At 45.4% G+C, this 18,672-nt stretch overlaps 1 protein-coding gene across 6 annotated transcripts in view; it reads right to left on the bottom strand.

The window, feature by feature from the left end:
• Window positions 1-18,013, bottom strand: part of SAMD4A (sterile alpha motif domain containing 4A) — a 235,040-nt gene extending 217,027 nt beyond the window's left edge. For 5 of the 6 annotated variants that reach the window (XM_033404743.2, XM_004279333.4, XM_004279334.4 and 2 more), the window contains exons 1-2: window positions 17,872-18,013; window positions 16,024-16,664 (exon numbers count right to left, since the gene is read on the bottom strand). In XM_033404743.2, coding sequence (XP_033260634.1) covers window positions 16,024-16,219 — 196 coding nt within the window. In that variant the 5' untranslated portion in view covers window positions 16,220-16,664; window positions 17,872-18,013. Of the gene's footprint in view, window positions 1-16,023; window positions 16,665-17,267; window positions 17,408-17,871 lie in introns of those variants that run through there. The other variant, XM_049706247.1, reaches the window with a different exon arrangement.
• Between the last annotated feature and the right edge of the window lie 659 nt (window positions 18,014-18,672).

Here is an 18,672-nt window from a genome sequence, read left to right as displayed (position 1 = left end):
ACACTTGAATTCTACTGACAAATCAGGATAAGCTGCTTCAGAAGTTCCTATGTTGCATTTTATGGGAGGACGCTGGGGAAGTAGGAAGAGATCTCTCCCATCCGGTCTCTGGAGTTAACATTCCTGCTCTTACCAGCTCAACTTTACAGTCCATAGCGTCAGCACACCACACACACACACAGAATTCTTTCCTGGAACCTCATTTTCCATGGGACACTGATCATTAGAATGCCTGGAAATTCCAGCAGGGGCAAGGCCAAAAAGCTTGGGAAATGCTACAACATAGCCCAGATCTGCCTTCCTCAATCCCAGCCTCCATTCAGGCTGTGACGATCTCCAAGCCTGGGGAAATCACAGAGATTTCAAACTTCTCTCCTTGGAAAGTTAGTGTTGGGGGGTGGAGATGGGGTTTGGTGGGAGGGGGACCATCCACTTACCATAAGCTTTCATCTAAGTTTTCATTTGCAAACAAAGACCTTGCTATACTCATCCATGAAACTTGAAAGCCAATGCACCAATTACCCCTAAATTACCTTCCACCTCTAATAGCCTATGATCTTTCTACTCAAAGTGTGGTCCACAGACCTGCAGCAGCAGCATCACCTGGGAGTTGATTAGAAATGCAGGAACTCTGGGCCCCCCACAGGCCTCCTCAATAAGAATTTTCGGTTTAACAAGATCCCCAAGCGATCTGTATGCATATTAAATTTTGAAAACTAGTTTAAGACACTTTTATCTTTTTCTGTAAGTCAGCGGTCCCCAGCCTTTTTGGCACCAGGGACCGGTTTCGTGGAAGATCCACAGATGGGGTTGGGGGAGGGGAGGTGGGGGGGGATGGCTCAGGCGGTAATGCGAGCGATGGGGAGCGGCAGATGAAGCTTCACTGGCTCGCCCGCCGCTCACCAGCCGCTGTGCAGCGCGGGTCCTCACTGACCTCGGGCTGGTATCAGTCCGCGGCCCAGGGGTTGGGGATCCCTGCTGTAAGTGTTTAACATGTATCTTCTTAACACTAGTTCTAATCAAAGTAACATATGAAAGTATTCTACTAAAAGGAACCAAGAGAGAGAACTACTACTAAGTCTCATAATTTTTTTTTTTTTTTTGGTACGCGGGCCTCTCACTGTTGTGGCCTCTCCCGTTGGGGAGCACAGGCTCCGGATGCGCAGGCCCAGCGGCTATGGCTCACGGGCCCAGCCGCTCCACGGCATGTGGGATCTTCCCAGACCGGGGCACGAACCCGTGTCCCCTGCATCGGCAGGCAGACTCTCAACCACTGCGCCACCAGGGAAGCCCTAAGTCTCATAATTTTAATGGGTAATTTTAGGGAAAAAAATTTGGCGTGAGCTGATATGCTGTTTTCCTCCTTTAAACATGTTAGCAATCAGAGGAGTGTTTGGATTGCTCCTTCTTCCATTCAAGAATTCATTCCTGATGGACAATATGCACCATGCTCCCCTCTTTCTAATATACTCATCTTTCAAAGACCCAGGAAGAACTTCCCTGGTGGCGCAGTGGTTAAGAATCCGCCTGCTAATGCAGGGAACACGGGTTCGAGCCCTGGTCCGCGAAGATCCCACATGCCCTGGAACAACTAAGCCCGTGCACCACAACTACCGAGCCTGCGCTCTGGAGCCCGCGAGTCACAACTACTGAAGCCCAAGGGCCTAGAGCCCGTGCTCCACAATGAAGAGTAGCCACCCCTCGCCACAACTAGAGAAAGTCTGCACACAGCAATGAAGACCCAACGCAGCCAAAAATAAATAAATAAATTTATTTTTAAAAAGGGGGGGGCCTGGAAGCCTGCCCCTTACGTGGTCCAACAGACTCTCCCCTATATGTGTGGTTTTCTTGACAAAACTTTCATTAAAGGTACTAAAAAGGCAAGAATCTTGTAAGCTTTAAAGCACTTGTTGCAAATGACCCACTCAAGTTTACTTCTTCCATTCGTTACTTCTTAGACAACCCAACCCATCCTGTTCTCTCCCCTTCACTCAAGTCCAGTTTTGTTCTCTCACTGGAAACACAGCATTTAGCAACTTTTTACAGTCTAATTATTACACATACAGATCATCCTTAGCTTACAACGGGGTTGCCTCCTGATAAACCCATTATGAGTTGAAAATGCATTTAATACACTTAACCCACCTAGCTTAGCCTTGCCCACTTAAATGTGCTCAAACACTTTCATTAGCCTACAATTGAGCAAAACCATCCAACACAAAGCCTATTTTATAATAAAGTGTTGAATATCGCATGTAATTTATTGAATACTGTACTGAAAGTGAAAAACAGAATGGTTATATGGGTCCCGAATGCTTCTAAGAGTATCGGTTGTTTTCCCTCGTTATTGTGTGGCTGACTGGGGGCTGCCACTGCCCAGCATCACAAGAGAGGACCGTGGGGCAGATTGCTAACCTGGGAGAAGATCAAAATTCAGAATTCCAGGAACGACTTCTACAGCATACATATCGCTTTTGGAATCGTAAAGTCAAAAAACTGTCTAATGCAAACTGCCGTAAGTCAGGGATCACCTGTATATATGTTGTTTTACCTCCACAACTCGAGTGTAAGCTCCTTGAGGGGAATCATCACACCTCCTTTGCCTTTGGACACAGCTCCCAGCTCTCGGCTGCAGGACTTGGTGAATTAATAAGTAGTGAGGAACTTGATCCCACAGTTTTCTTACCAGATACTCTTCTCCAGGTACCACTTAACAGTCTTACCTATTGCATAAAAGAAACCACTGAATCGTTTGATTTCTTTCTCCCTGCTAAACCAAGACAAGGAAAACTGTATTAAAATGATGATACCTAGGTGAGAACAAAACCCTAGAACTAGCTTATGAGTCCCAAGGAGTGAAATGCTCCTACATATAATAAAAGCAGCAGGTTCCTCTGAACTCCGGCTGGCTCCTGGAGTGCAGGCTTCAGAGCAAAGCCCAAGCCTTGACTAGCTAACCTTGAGAGAAAGCTTCGCTCCTCTTCTGAAAGTTCTGCTTTCCTTGGGAGATTCCTGCCTCAGGCGGCTTCCACAGAAGCAAAAAATAGCTCAGAGGAGACGTCTGATTCTGCATCTCAATCTACGTGAACTGGATGAACTCAGTAATGCCTTGGAAGGAATGATTAGAAAAGATGGAAAGAAGGGAACAGGCTAAAAATTCAAACTAGTAATTATATTTTTAAAAGAAAAAAAAGGATTTTTATGAGCACCACAGCTTTCCTAGCAAATGACTTACGTAAGTCACTTCCCTCGTGGATGAAAACCTCCAAATTTTCCTCAGGTCAAGGAGGAGAGTATTTTCTCTTCCATGGTGTTGTCAATTCTTATTAGAATTAAGCTTCTGCAGGATATACTGGGGAGCTTTCAGTTACTTCTCAGCCCTTCTGACCCTCATTTCACTCTCAGTTTGTTTATTTATACATAAACAAACCAATTTGACTGCTATGTTTGTCTGCCTTCTACTTGCTTTGATGGGACCTATTTATAACACGTACTCAGTTGCTAAAGCCTTTGAGCATCCAAGCTAAGCAACCAAATGCAATTTATTTGCAACAAAGATCACAAATGCGTGTGACCTGCTACCTGTCATCCCAGACCAACCCAAAGAAAATTACAACACCCAAAGTGAAAAGTGTTTCAGATATGAAGTCCCTAGATATTTCATTCCTCCAAATGATTTCTTTTTTTCACATTCACCAACTGAAGGTAAAAAGTGTTGACAAGTTATTTGGGAAAACTGGGTCAGGGCTGTGTTTTTTAGGACTCAACATGATATAAAATAGAGTAATACAGCTAAAATATAGAAGGTGGAGCAAAGTAGACTCATATCTTTTCAGGTTCCAAGTCATCTTCAATCTCTTCCAGATAATCCTTGAAATAAAAGATGCCCTATCAGGACTTCCCTGGTGGCGCAGTGGTTAAGAATCCGCCTGCCAATGCAGGGGACGTGGGTTCGAGCTCTGGTCCACGACATGCCATGGAGCAAGTAAGCCCATACGCCACAACTACTGAGCCTGTGCTCTAGAGCCCATGAGCCACAACTACTGAGCCCGTGTGCCACAACTACTGAAGCCCACATGCCTAGAGCCCATGCTCCACAAGAGAAGCCACCGCAATGAGAAGCCTGAGCACCGCAATGAAGAGTAGCCCTCACTCACCACAACTAGAGAAAGCCCACTCAGAGCAATGAAGACCCAACGCAACCAAAAATAAATAAAATTTTTAAAAAAGATGCCCTATCATTTAGGAAAACATTATTTATACAAATTTCATATTAATTAGAGGCAAATTTAAACCTGGGGGACAGAATAGGTCCTCACTGGATTGTTAACAAGTAGCTTCCAGCCAATAACAAGGTTTCATTAGTCCCGTTCTACAGATGAGAAAACTAAGGCTCAGAATTAAGTGACTAGCCCAATTCAAAATCCATACTCTAAGAATCCTCTACACATATCCCCTCCTACGGATATAAATAAATGGTTACCTGGTAAGACCTTCTTTTCCTATCTCAGTCCTTCCTTCTCCCCCATACAGCAATGCTGAGAGCAACAAAGCTGCCTTTGGCTGATGATGCCATCATGTGGCCAAAATGGAAATTGTCTGAACCAAACTTTGCCTCACCTCTCCCATTTTTGCCTCTCAGAGAATCATGCATATATTACAAAGCTTTCCCAAAAGTGTACACAGACACACACACACACACACACACACCCTTTTCATCTTTTAACTTTCTTCTTCTTCCCTCCTCATTCTCAGCACACCCCTGCCTAAAAGTCTTCTTGGGTTCTCTATCATCTCTGCAGGATTAAGTCAAATTCCTTAGCTGGCAAAGTCCTGCACACACATGACTTCTGTTTTAACTTCTCTTTCTTAGATCCCAGCATTCTACATCTTTTGAGCCACTCTGAACTCATTATTTCTTGCACACAACAAGGCCCTTTCATAAGACAACGTTTTTATAAATGCTATCTCTTCTGCTTGGAAAACACCTTCAAGCCCACTCTCTACAATCCTTTCTACATACTGAACCAACTCCTATTCACCCTTCAAAACTCAAACATATCTCCTCTGCAGTGGAGGCTTCTCTGACTCCTCCAGGCAATTAGCTGTACATTCACAATGCTCCCAGAACCTCTCCCCTACCCTTTTTATTCCTATATCTATGCTTCTGTACCTGTGATATGGTATTAGTCATTTACTCAACAGTCGGTATCTATGCACAAGGCATTGGAATACAGTAAATTACCTTTGTATTCCCACTGCATAACACAGGGCCAGGAAAGTAGTAGGCAGTCAGTAAATGTTTGTTGAATGAAAAAGTGAAAGGAGACTGGGCCGGACTGAAGCTAGACTGGGCCCAGCATGAGGCATCAGGTGAACAAATTTCGTTTTAAGGCCAAACAAGCAGGTTAACCTTACCCAAGATAATCGTGAATTACAGTGGCCACTGCAAGAACTTTTAACCTGGATAAGCTTTTCAACTTATGAGGTGCCCTAGAGAAAAATGGTTCTTGGCCAAGCACTCACTAAAAACAGAAGAGGGAAAACTACTTTTCTGCCTCTTCATGACCTTCTGGTGGCCAGGATAAGACCACCTGGGACATCCCACTCACTCCAGAGCCTGCAGAATCCTGGGGAAAACTGGCAGAAGAAAGCAAAGGCCGTGTGGCTGACAGGGTCTTGCTGCTCCGGCTGGGTGTCAGGGCTGAGCCTCTCAGGTGGGAGAGCCGAGTTCAGGACACTGGTCCCACAGAGACCTCCCAGCTCCACGTAATATCAAACGGCGAAAGCTCTCCCAGAGATCTCCATCTCAACACAAAGACCCAGCTCCACTCAATGACCAGCAAGCTACAGTGCTGAGCACCCTATGCCAAACAACTAGCAAGACAGGAACACAACCCTACCCATTAGCAGAAAGGCTGCCTAAAATCATAATAAGGTCACAGACACACCAAAACACACCACTGGACATGGTCCTGCCCACCAGAAAGTCAAGATCCAGCCTCATCCACCAGAACACAGACACTAGTCCCCTCCACCAGGAAGCCTACACAACTCACTGAACCAACCTTAGCCACTGGGGGCAGACACCAAAAACAATGGGAACTATGAACCTGCAGCCTGTGAAAAGGAGACCCCAAACACAGTAAGTGAAGCAAAATGAGAAGACAGAGAAACACACAGCAGAAGAAGGAGCAATGTAAAAACCCACCAGACCAAATAAATGAAGAGGAAATAGTCTACCTGAAAAGGAATTCTGAGTAATGATAGTAAAGATGATCCAAAATCTTGGAAACACAATGGAGAAAATACAAGAAACATTTAACAAGGACCTAGAAGAACTAAAGAGCAAACAAACAATGATGAACAACACAATATATGAAATTAAAAGTTCTCTAGAAGGAATCAATAACAGAATAACTGACGCAGAAGAATGGATAAGTGACCTGGAGGATAAAATAGTGGAAATAACTACTGCAGAGCAGAATAAAGAAAAAAGAATGAAAAGAATTGAAGACACTCTCAGAGACCTCTGGGACAACATTAAATGCACCAACATTCAACTTACAGGGGTCTCAGAAGAAGAAGAGAAAAAGAAAGGGACTGAGAAAATATTTGAAGAGATTATAGTTGAAAACTTCCCTAATATAGGAGAGGAAATAGTCAATCTAGTCCCGGAAGCACAGAGAGTCCCATACAGGTTAAATCCAAGAAGAAACACACCAAGACACATATCAAACCATCAAAAATTAAATGAAAAGAAAAAATATTAAAAGCAGCAATGGAAAAACAATAAATAACATACCAGGGAATCCCCATAAGGTTAACAGCTGATCTTTCAGCAGAAACTCTGCAAGCCAGAAGGGACTGGCAGGACATATTTACAGTGATGAAAGGGAAAAACCTACAGCCAAGATTACTCTACCCAGCAAGGATCTCATTCAGATTCGATGGAGGAATTAAAACCTTTACAGACAAGCAAAAGCTAAGAGAATTCAGCACTACCAAACCAGCTTTACGACAAAGGCTAAAGGAGCTTCTCTAGGCTAGAAACACAAGAGAAGGAAAAGACCTACAATAACAAACCCAAAACAATTACGAAAATGGGAATAGGAACATACATATCGATAATTACCTTAAATGTAAATGGATTAAATGGTCCAACCAAAAAACATAGACAGCCTGAATGGATACAAAAGCAAGATCTGTATATATGCTGTCTACAAGGCACCCACTTCAGACCTAGGGACACATACAGACTGAAAGTGAGGGGATGGAAAAAGATATTCCATGCAAATGGAAATCAAAAGAAAGCTGGAGTAGCAATTCTCATATCAGACAAAATAGACTTTAAAATACAGACTATTACAAGAGACAAAGAAGAACACTACATAATGATCAAGGGGTCAATCCAAGAAGATAGAGCAATAGTAAATATTTATGCACCCAACATAGGAGCACCTCAATACATAAGGCAAATACTAACAGCCATAAAAGGGGAAATCGACAGTAACACAATCATAGTAGGGGACTTTAACCCCCCCCCACTTTCACCAATGGACAGATCATGAAAAATGAATATAAATAAGGAAACACAAACTTTAAATGATAAATTAAACAAGATGGACTTCATTGATATTTATAGCATATTCCATCCAAAAACAACAGAATACACTTTCTTCTCAAGTGCTCCAGGATAGATCGTATCTTGGGTCACAAATCAAGCCTTGGTAAATTTAAGAAAACTGAAATCGTATCAAGTATCTTTTTTGGCCACAACGCTATGAGACTAGATATCAATTACAGGAAAAAATCTGTAAAAAATACAAACACATGGAGGCTAAACAATATACTACTAAATAACCAAGAGATCACTAAGGAAATCAAAGAGGAAATCAAAAAATACCTAGAAACAAACGACAATGAAAACACGAGGAACTAAAACCCACGGGATGCAGCAAAAGCAGTTCTAAGAGGGAAGTTTATAGCAATACAATCCTACCTCACGAAACAAGAAACATCTGAAATAAACAACCTAATCTTACACCTAAAGCAACTAGAGAAAGAAGAACAAAAACCCCCAAAGTTAGCTGAATGAAAGAAACCATAAAGATCAGACCAGAAATAAGTGAAAAAGAAATGAAGGAAACAATAGCAAAGATCAAGAAAACTGAAAGCTTGTTCTTTGATAAGATAAACAAAATTGATAAACCATTAACCAGGCTATTCAGGAAAACAAGGGAGAAGACTCAAATCAATAGAATTAGAAACGAAAAAGGAGAAGTAACAACTGACACTGCAGAAATACCAAAGATCATGAGAGATTATTACAAGCAACTATATGCCAATAAAATGGACAACCAAGAAGAAATGGAAAAATTCTTAGAAAAGCACAACCTTCTGAGACTGAACCAGGAAGAAACAGAAAATATAAACAGACCAATCACAAGCACTGAAATTGAGACTGTAATTAAAAATCTTCCAACAAACAAAAGCCCAGGACCAGATGGCTTCACAGGCAAATTCTATCAAAAATTTAGAGAAGAGCTAACACCTATCCTTCTCAAACTCTTCCAAAATATAGCAGAGGGAGGAACACTCCCAAACTCATTCTATGAGGCCACCATCACCCTGATACCAAAACCAGACAAAGAGGTCACAAAGAACGAAAACTAAATGCTAATATCACTGATAAACATAGATGCAAATATCCTCAACAAAATACTAGCAACACAATCCAACAGCACAGTAAAAGGATCATACATCATGATCAAGTGGAGTTTATCCCAGGAATGAAAGGATTCTTCAATATATGCAAATCAATCAATGTGATACACCATATTAACAAATTGAAGGAGAAAAACCATATGATCATCTCAACAGATGCAGAAAACGCTTCTGACAAAATTCAACACCCATTTATGATAAAAACCCTCCAGAAAGTAGGCATAGGTGGAACTTACCTCAACATAATAAAGGCCATATATGACAAACCCACAGCCAACATCATTCTCAATGATGAAAAATTGAAACCATTTCCTCTAAGATCAGGAACAAGACAAGGTTGTCCACTCTCACCACTATTATTCAAAATAGTTTTGGAAGTTTTAGCCACAGCAGTCAGAGAAGAAAAAGAAATAAAAGGAATCCTAATTGGAAAAGAAGAAGTAAAGCTGTCACTGTTTGCAAATGACATGATATTATACATAGAGAATCCTAAAGCTGCTACCAGAAAACTACTAGAGCTAATCAATGAATCTGGTAAAGTTGCAGGATACAAAATTAATGCACAGAAATCTCTTGCATTCCTATACACTAACGATGAAAACTGTGAAAGAGAAATTAATGAAACACTCCCATTTACCATTGCAACAAAAAGAATAAAATACCTAGAAATAAACCTACCTAAGGAGACAAAAGACCCGTATGCAGAAAACTATAAGACACTGATGAAAGAAATTAAAGATAATACAAAGAGATGGAGAGATATACCATGTTGTTAGATTGGAAGAATCAACATTGTGAAATTGACTATATTATCCAAAGCAATCTACAGATACAGAGCCATCCCTATCAAACTACCAATGGCATTTTTCACAGAACTAGAACAAAAAATTGCACAATTTGTAAGGAAACACAAAAGACACCGAATAGCCAAAGCAATCCTGAGAAAGAAAAACGGAGCTGCAGGAATCAGGCTCCCTGACTTCAGACTATAATACAAAGTTACAGTAATCAAAACAGTATGGTACTGGCACATAAACAGAAATATAGATTAATGGAACAGGATAGAAAGCCCAGAGATAAACCCACACACATATGGTCACCTTATCTTTAATAAAGGAGGCAAGAATATACAATGGAGAAAAGACAGCCTCTTCAATAAGTGGTGCTGGGAAAACTGAACAGCTACATGTAAATGTATGAGATTAGATTCACTCCCCAACACCATACACTAAAATAAGCTCAAAATGGATTAAAGACCTAACTGTAAGGCCAGACACTATAAAACTCTTAGAGGAAAACATAGGCAGAACACTCTATGACATAAATCACAGCATGATCCTTTTTGACCCACCTCCTAGAGAAATGGAAATAAAAACAAAAATAAACAAATGGGGCCTACATCGACAGACGAATGGATAAAGAAGATGTGATACATATATACAATGGAGTATTACTCAGCCATAAAAAGGAACGAAATTGGGTCATTTGTAGAGACGTGGATGGATCTAGAGACTGTCGTCTGGAGTGAAGTAAGTCAGAAAGAGAAAAACAAATATCAGATATTAATGCGTATATGTGGAACCTAGATAAAAGGTACAGATGAACCAGTATGCAGGACAGAAATTGAGACAGAAATGTAGAGAACAAATGTATGGACACTAAATGGGGAAAGCAGCGGGGGGTGGGGGTGGTGGTGTGATGAATTGGGAGACTGGGATTGACATGTATACACTGATGTGTATAAAATGGATGACAGGATAAGAACCTGCTGTATAAAGAAATAAATAAAATTAAATTCAAAAACAAAACAAAAAAAAACAAATGGGGCCTCATGAAACTTAAAAGCTTTTGCACAGCAAAGGAAAACATAAACAAGATGAAAAGACAGCCCTCAGAATGGGAGAAAATATTTGCAAATGAAGCACTGACAAAGGATTAATCTCCAAAATTTACAAACAGCTCATGCAGTTCAATATGAAAAAAACAACCCAATCCAAAAATGGGCAGAAGACCTAAACAGACATTTCTCCAAAGAAGATATACAGATTGCCAACAAACACATGAAAGGATGTTCAACATCACTAATCATTACAGAAATGCAAATCAAAACTACAATGAGGTATCACCTCACACCAGTCAGAATGGCCATCATCAAAAAATCTAGAAACAATAAATGCTGGAGAGGGTGTGGAGAAAAGGGAACTTTCTTGCACTGTAGGTGAGAATGTAAATTGATACAGCCACTATGGAGAACAGTATGGAGGTTCCTTAAGAAACTAAAAATAGAACTACCATACGACCAGCAATCCCAGTACTGGGCATATACCGTAAGAAAACCATAATTCAAAAAGAGTCATGTACCACAATGTTCACTGCAGCTCTATTTACAACAGCCAGGACATGGAAGCAACCTAAGTTCCACTGACAGATGAATGGATAAAGAAGATGTGGCACATATATACAATGGAATATTACTCAGCCATAAAAAGAAACAAAATTGAGTTATTTGTAGTGAAGTGGATGGACCTGGAGTCTGTCATACAGAGTGAAGTATGTCAGAAAGAAAAACAAATACAGTATGCTAACACATACATATGGAATCTAGGGGGAAAAAATGCTTCTGTAGAACCTAGGGGCAGGAGAGGAATAAAGACGCAGACATAGAGAATGGACTTGAGGACACGGGGAGGGGGAAGGGTAAGGTGGGACAAAGTGAGAGAGTGGCATGGACATATATACTACCAAATGTAAAGTAGATAGCTCGTGGGAAGCAGCCACATAGCATAGGGAGATCAGCTCGGTGCTTTGTGATCACCTAGAGGGGTGGGATAGTGAGGGTAGGAGGGAGACACAAGAGGGAGGAGATATGGGGATATATGTATATGTATAGCTGATTCACTTTGTTATAAAGCAGAAACTACCACACCATTGTAAAGCAATTATACTACAATAAAGATGTTAAAAAAAAAAAAGAAAAAGCGAAAGAAAGAACTACAAACAAGATCTTATCCAGGAAATATCATCAGGAAAGCCTGTACTCTTCTGCTTTCCTTTTACTCAATTTATGATCTAAAAAATCAACTAAGGTATGGCATACCTATACCATGGAAACCAAAAACCATAAAAACATAGGACCCACATCTTTGCCCTCTAATGAGAGTAAATACACCCACAAGCCCTTTTCAATCTCCACAACTAATTTTGTCTTTAACACTACCATTTCAGATAATCCTTTCTCTTGTATTTAATTATAAGTAGAGTAACAATCTCTTTGCCATTTATTTACTACAAACATACGCAGTTTCCCCACAAAATATGCACTGTTTTGTGAATTAATAAACTTGTGGATTCACTTGTGAATCTCCATTTATTACACTATCTCCCCTGGAAAAAATATTTCAAGTTCAAATGACAAAAGTCCTAAACTAGTGCCACACAATCTTCTTTGAAGATTTCCAAGTAAACTCAGCGGGTTCCATCTTTAGGTATCAAATGACATTTTAGCACCAAAAACAGACAGCTACAAACTGAGACTGGCCAGAAATCTCAATGTTAACCTGGGCTGGTGGCTGAAGGGCACGTATCTAAGGTTATGAGCGTTCTGGAAACAAGCCTCTACTTTACAGAGCTGAGCGTGACCAGTACCCACCGACCAAATCCGGAGTGAAACACACACACACACACAACACACAAACAAATCCACAAGGACTAACTCAACCATGTTCTTTGGATCTCAGATGACCACGAACCTGAGGCAAAGGATGAACCAGTGAACCACTAGAATCGCAGTAAATGCTAAATTTAAGAGAACAAAAAGTTAGTATCAAAATACATCCCATGGATCTCAGATAAACCATGTTTAATGTGAAGGATTATCTATTTAAAGTTAGTCCTGTAGAAAACAGAGCCAAGTTTGCACTATTAGTAATTTTTTGGTTGTTATACTGAGGTCAAGCCCCAGATATGAATTTCGTTCTCATGCACCAAGTTTTAAAATCTCTGAACACCAGAAGAAATACATGTTTGTTTAGTTGATGATTACAAAATAAAGTAAGTCACACATGATGATGATTCTGGTATAGGAAACCTCAGCCAGCCAATAAATGAGTCATTCTAAACAGCCTAGTTTTCTGAATGGGTAATAGCCTCACATGCCAAAAGAGCTCTGGAGGTTAATTACCTTGAGTGTTAATATTTCCAACGTTTATGGCATATTTCCCTCTCTTCTCAAAGAGTGTATTTAAAAATTTATCTTTTTTGGTAGTTCACTCTCATCAATGGTAAATAGCAATTATGGATTTATGTTATTACAAAGTAATGTCTGCAAGTCCGATTGAGGGTTCCTACCTTAATATTCCCAAACCTGCAGGGCTTCTGTTCCCAACTCTCGTATCTAAAGTTATAATTTTTCTGTTTCTTTCCTAGTTGTCAAGCTGTCAGGGGCCACTTTTCACCATTGGCTACAGCAACTCCTCACCCCATTCTAAATGTGCTACCCCATATATTCTATGGATCATTTTTCAAATAAAATAAAGTTAGGATTGTTATCTAAAATAAGAGTAAGTTCTGAAAGAGCATCTGAAGCATTCTCCCAGACTTTATGCCATCTATTCCAATGCTGAGTAGGCATTTTTGCCCCTTGCCTGGTTCTTGGCTAGGTTCCAGATACGTAAGAGCGCTGTGCTCCAGACAGGCATTCTACGACAAATCTTGATGTTCCTTGTGATCCCTTAATGCAGAAGTAAACCAAACCATCACATGACCTCACTAATAAACTTCTGTCCTGGCCACATAACAAAAAGTGCAAAGTTTCCAAGGAAGCAAAATATCCAGGTTGAAAGATTAATCCAGAAACTGGAAAATGGTCCCTATCTTACATAAGGGTTATGGTTTCACATATCTACAGCATTTAGCATCATGAATAGGTAGGCAGCTTACACAAATAAGTACGGTTAAAAAAGATTTTTTGAGGGGAAAAATAACCAAATTATGTTGTTAAACTCATAGAGGTTCAATTTTTTTATTGGTTTATTAAAGTAAAAGATTTTTAAGCTAAGCAACTTCTTTTTAATTCCATACATCTAATGGCTTCACTTACTAAACGGATGGCTGCTATGTTGGGAAAAGTCTCCTTTACTCAAAGGGAAAAAATGTTCCTCTAACATTTGAGTAACCTAAGGATTAATTATCATTGTTTTAAACAGCCCCTACAAGCAATGAGGTCAAGCATTCAACATAAATCACTGTACTTAAATTCTGTGCATTCTATAAAACGCAAAAGTTTATATAACCTTGCTTGTCAAACCTGAAAAAGCAAAATCAAGCAGGTGATCCAGGCTACCCTGTCACATTAAGAATGGAAGTACGGAAGTAGGGCTTCCCTGGTGGCGCAGTGGTTGAGAGTCCATCTGCCGATGCAGGGGACACGGGTTCGTGCCCTGGTCCAGGAAGATCCCACATGTCGCGGAGCGGCTGGGCCCGTGAGCCGTAGCTGCTGAGCCTGCGCGTCCGGAGCCTATGCTCAGCAACGCGAGAGGCCACAATGGTGAGAAGCCCGCGTACCGCAAAAAAAAAAAAAAAAAAAAAAAAAGAATGGAAGTAAAGAGGGACTTCCTGATGGTCCAGGGGTTAAGACTCCAAGCTCCCAGTGCAGGGCGCCGGGGTTCGATCCCTGGTCAGGGAACTAGATCCCGCATGCCACAACTAAATAAGATCCGGCACACGGCAACAAAGATCCCCCGTGAGGCAACTAAGACCGGCGCAGCCAAATAAATAAATAAATATTAAAAATAATAATAATAATAATAATGGAAGTAAAGAGAGCAGGTCATCAGTTATCCTAGTTATGTTTCCACACCCTTATGAAGGAGACTGGCCTTTCAGCTATTTATAAACACAGAACTGAAAGGGAAGGGGGCCCTGCCACTGCCACCCTTGTGAGTAACCAACAGGGTGGGCTGTTCGGCTCAGGCTGAATCCCAGTGGGACCTGTGGGATCTCCCTCAGGATGGCCCACCACACTAGGCAGCACCGGATCCTCTGGGTGCAGTCCTGTCTGGTCAGGAAAAGGGCTGTGAGGATTTCCAGCAGTCACTGCCAGCCTATGATTCTATATATGGAAACATCCCATCCTAGTGTTTCCAGCACCACGGGCACCACACCAGGGAGGAGGAGGGAGGAGCAGGCCAGCCCTCCTCTTGCTGTGCTGCCGGCACACTCACTTTCGTGTCTCCCAGGCCCTGCTGCCCTGGACTGGACCCTGTCATCAAATGGCAGCCCAGCCCTCTGCTGAGTCTTGCAGGCTGGCGGCTCTAACATGGAACAGCTGGAAGAGGACCCTGCATTCTTTTCTCTGTGTAAACACTGGGGGCTCTGTTCACCCTCCTGCTGCAGCATGAACTAAAGAATTTTCCCCATGCAACATTACAACCAACAGACCTTTCCCCATCCCCCATCCTCACCTCCCACCCCCAGGCCCGGATATAATTTCAGTCTGTCACCACCCATGCTAGCAAACAGCAAACTGCTGAACCTTTCAGTACATTCACTTTCTATGCTAGTCGAGGTGTCTGTAAATACACTAGCAGGGTAATAGGAAACAATTCTGTTATGCTCAATAAAGTTTCCTGACAAAAGCATTAATGACCCTGATTCATGCCTGCTCCCTACGAGACCCTTTCTACAAGATGTATATCAATATAAATAATATCGTGATAGTTAAGTATAACCACGTAGTATACGAACTGCAAATATTTTAATAGTCTATAGCATCACCTACAAATTATTCTGAAGACAGAGCTCTAAAATTGGAATATCCGTGGGGAAAAATGAACACAAAATTGGATTTTCATGTATTCCTCATACAGCCTCATCAAAGCTTGTCTTCTGAAGGGCAGTCCCAGGCTTCTTCATGTGTTGCTGAAATCCAAAGAGCCACGTTGCCCAAAAGAAGAAAGGGGGGGGGGGGAAGAGCCCAGAAAATCCAGACTCTACGTGACCTGACTTACTTATTTCCCAGGAAACTGCATGAGAGAAAAATCAATCATTCATGCTACCGTAGCTACCACATGGAATGGACTGAGGGAGTTGACAGTGGGCAAAAAAACGAAGCGGCCAGCGGAGGTTAGTGGGTGGCAGGGCCTGGGGCGGGGGCCGGTGGCGGGAGACGCCAAGGACCCAGGGGCCTCGAGGTTCTGTCGCCACGGACCAGCGGTCGGGGGGCGGGGCCAGGCCCGAGGCTGGGAACGGGGGGAGGGCGTGGACAGGACAGCGGGACGGCGGCTGCCGCGCACTTACCGGGACTGTTGGCCTCGCCTTCTAGGACGTGCAGCTCGGTGCAGTCGGCCAGCGAGTGCTCCAGGCAGAGCTGGAGGAAGCGGGCCTGGGTCTGGCTCACGCGCTTGAGCAGCGACAGCAGTGCAACAGTCTGCTCGCACTCGTTCCAGCCCTTAAACCAGCCCGCCAGCACCCCGACCTGGTCGCGAAACATCATGGTTAGGGGGCGGCCCTCGGTCTACAAAGCCCCCTCCGAGCCCCAGCCCGCCCCGCCCGCCCCAAAGTTTGGCGGAGCCGCAGCCCAGCGGCCGCCGGAGACGCGTTCCCGTTCCAAGGTGGCTCTGGTGCCCGGACGCTGCAGGTACTGCCTCGGCTCCTGCCTCTCTCGTCTGGTTTCAGTTACGTTCTGGTGGTTCTGGCTGATTTCCCCAGAGATGATGACAGACAGTAGCACGGAAATGTTTGTTGTTGTTTTTTTTAAATAACGATTTTAAAAAAAAATTTTCCCCACAAGGCACACAAACTGAAGAATGCTCTCTTTCCCCCCTCCCCCGCCTTCTTCTCGCAGCTTCGGGATGGTGATTTCCGGCGTCCCGGGGTCTCTCCCCCGCTGGGCGGCAGCTCGGACCCTTCACACCCGCATTCCCGAGTGGCGATCACCACTGGAAGGAGAGAAAAGGCTGCAGTGAGACCTCGGCCGGCGAGGGAGCGCGCGCGGGAAACGAGTGCATTAGAGGGGGTGGAGGGGGGCGCCCCGCGGGGGGTTTGGTCCCCCAAATTCCGGCCGCCCCCTCCGCACCCGGATGCTGGAAAGGAGCTATTCCCGTTCTGGGAAAGGCAAGAAGCTTCCTTCCCAGGTGCGTGAGGAGACCGCCCGGCTTCCTGTTGCTGCCGCTGCGAACGGCTAGTGCTCCCCACACACCCCACCCGGGGTGGCCTCGGGGACTGTGCCTGCAAACGCCCGCACCAGCAACAGATCTTTCTCGCGCAGAAAACTTGCAATGCGGCTGCGGAGGGGCGCGGGGGTGGGGGTGGGGGCTAATGCAAAGCAGAGGCGGAGGCAGCAGCAGCCCGAGTTCCTTCCTCCTCCTCCTCCTCCTCCTCTCCCGCCTCCTCCTCCGCCACCTCCTCCTCCCGGAGAAGCAGCCGAACGGCTGCAGCTCCATCTACAGCAACAGCCAGCATCTCCACCGCCAGGCGCCCCTCTGGATTTAGGCCGTGAGCAGCCGCGGCAACAGCTCGAGACAAAAATAAACTCTCCCCACCCAAAGCTCAGCGTCCAGCGGGCGGAGGCGCAGCCGGAGCCCCGGCTACCCCGCGCCGCGCCGCTCCAGCCCACCCGGGAGGTCTCCGAGGGCCTGCTTCGCCCCGAGCGATCAGATGTGTGCGTGCGTATGCGTCTGTGTGTATGCGAGTGTGTACGCGTGTGTGTGCTGTAGGCATCCTGCCCCCGCTGCCGCCGCCTACGGGCGGGTCTGTCCGGCCCACCGCCTCGCCCGCGCGTCCCAGGCCGAAGGCAGCACGGCTATGGGCGAACGCCGAGCGCGGAGACAGCCGAGCCTACAGCACTGCCTCCCCCGGCGGGCAGGGCGGCTCCGCGGGAACTGCGGCTCCGCGCCGCCCGCACACGCCCCCGAAGCACCGCAAAGAAGAAAAGTTAGGTTTCGGGGGCTCCCCCAGTCCAAACCCTGTTCTGGTGGCAGCCAGCGGACGGCGAAGAGAGCCCAGCGACTCAGCCAGCCCTCGAGGGGCGGCTCGCTCCCAGCACCCCGTTTCCCGGCTCCCAGAACTTCGCGGCTCCCAGAACTTCTCCCCTCCGGGAAGGGGACCCAGTGACCCACTGGGGCAAAAGAGAGACAGGGCGCTTACCTGGGAGCGGCTCATCCTGGCTGCTCGCGGCCCCAAGCGCGGGTCCGGGACCGCAGCGGCTCTCAGCGAGGTTGGGGGCGCCCGGAGCGCGGGCTGCGGGCCATGCCGTCGGGGCGGGCGGCGCTGAGAGAGTGCGGCGCTGCGGGTCCGGGCCGCCGCCGCCGCCGCTCCTGCCGCCTCCGGTGTCGGCTCGCGGAGGACTGAGCCGCCCGAGCCGGAGCTCCCCACATGCTACTGATTAACATACACCATTACATCATGGGCTTGGCAGGGAGCGCCCGAGAAGGGGGGAGAGGAACCCGGGCGGCGGCGGCAGCGGCGGCAAGCGGGGGGAGTCGGGGGAGGATCCCCGGGCCCGGCCTGCGGCGGGGGTGGGGGGGGGCGGATTCCTAAGTGGGGACCAGAAAAGGGGAGGGGAGCGGAGAGGGAGGAGCCGGATGGCGCAAAGGGGTCGGGTTGGAGGAACGGCCTGGCGGAGGGAAGAAGTTTGGGGAAGGGGAGGGGTCCAAGTGAATGCCTGCCCTCTGCTGCTTGCGTGTTCTGGAGGGGCCGGGGCGCTCGAGACGCCAGAGTGTGGGCCGGAGGGGACCCAGAGGGCGCTTGAGCGGGGACGGTGCTGCCACCGGCTGCTCGTCCTTGGGAATGTGGTTCGCCGATTCGGGTGACCACTCGGCCCAACTGGGGCCCGGGGGTGACAGAGACCTGGGGTTAAGGGCGCTGCAGGCGTGGACGGGTTCCGGGGGTCGAGGACGCGAAGGGCTGAGGAGGCCGAGGGGCGGTACGCAGTGCTGGAAGAGCCTG

Source organism: Orcinus orca, chromosome 2, assembly GCF_937001465.1.
Source record: "Orcinus orca chromosome 2, mOrcOrc1.1, whole genome shotgun sequence".
Classification (NCBI taxonomy): Eukaryota; Metazoa; Chordata; class Mammalia; order Artiodactyla; family Delphinidae; genus Orcinus; species Orcinus orca.
Note: the sequence above shows the minus strand (reverse complement) of the source record. Positions and strands in the feature narration are given on the sequence as shown.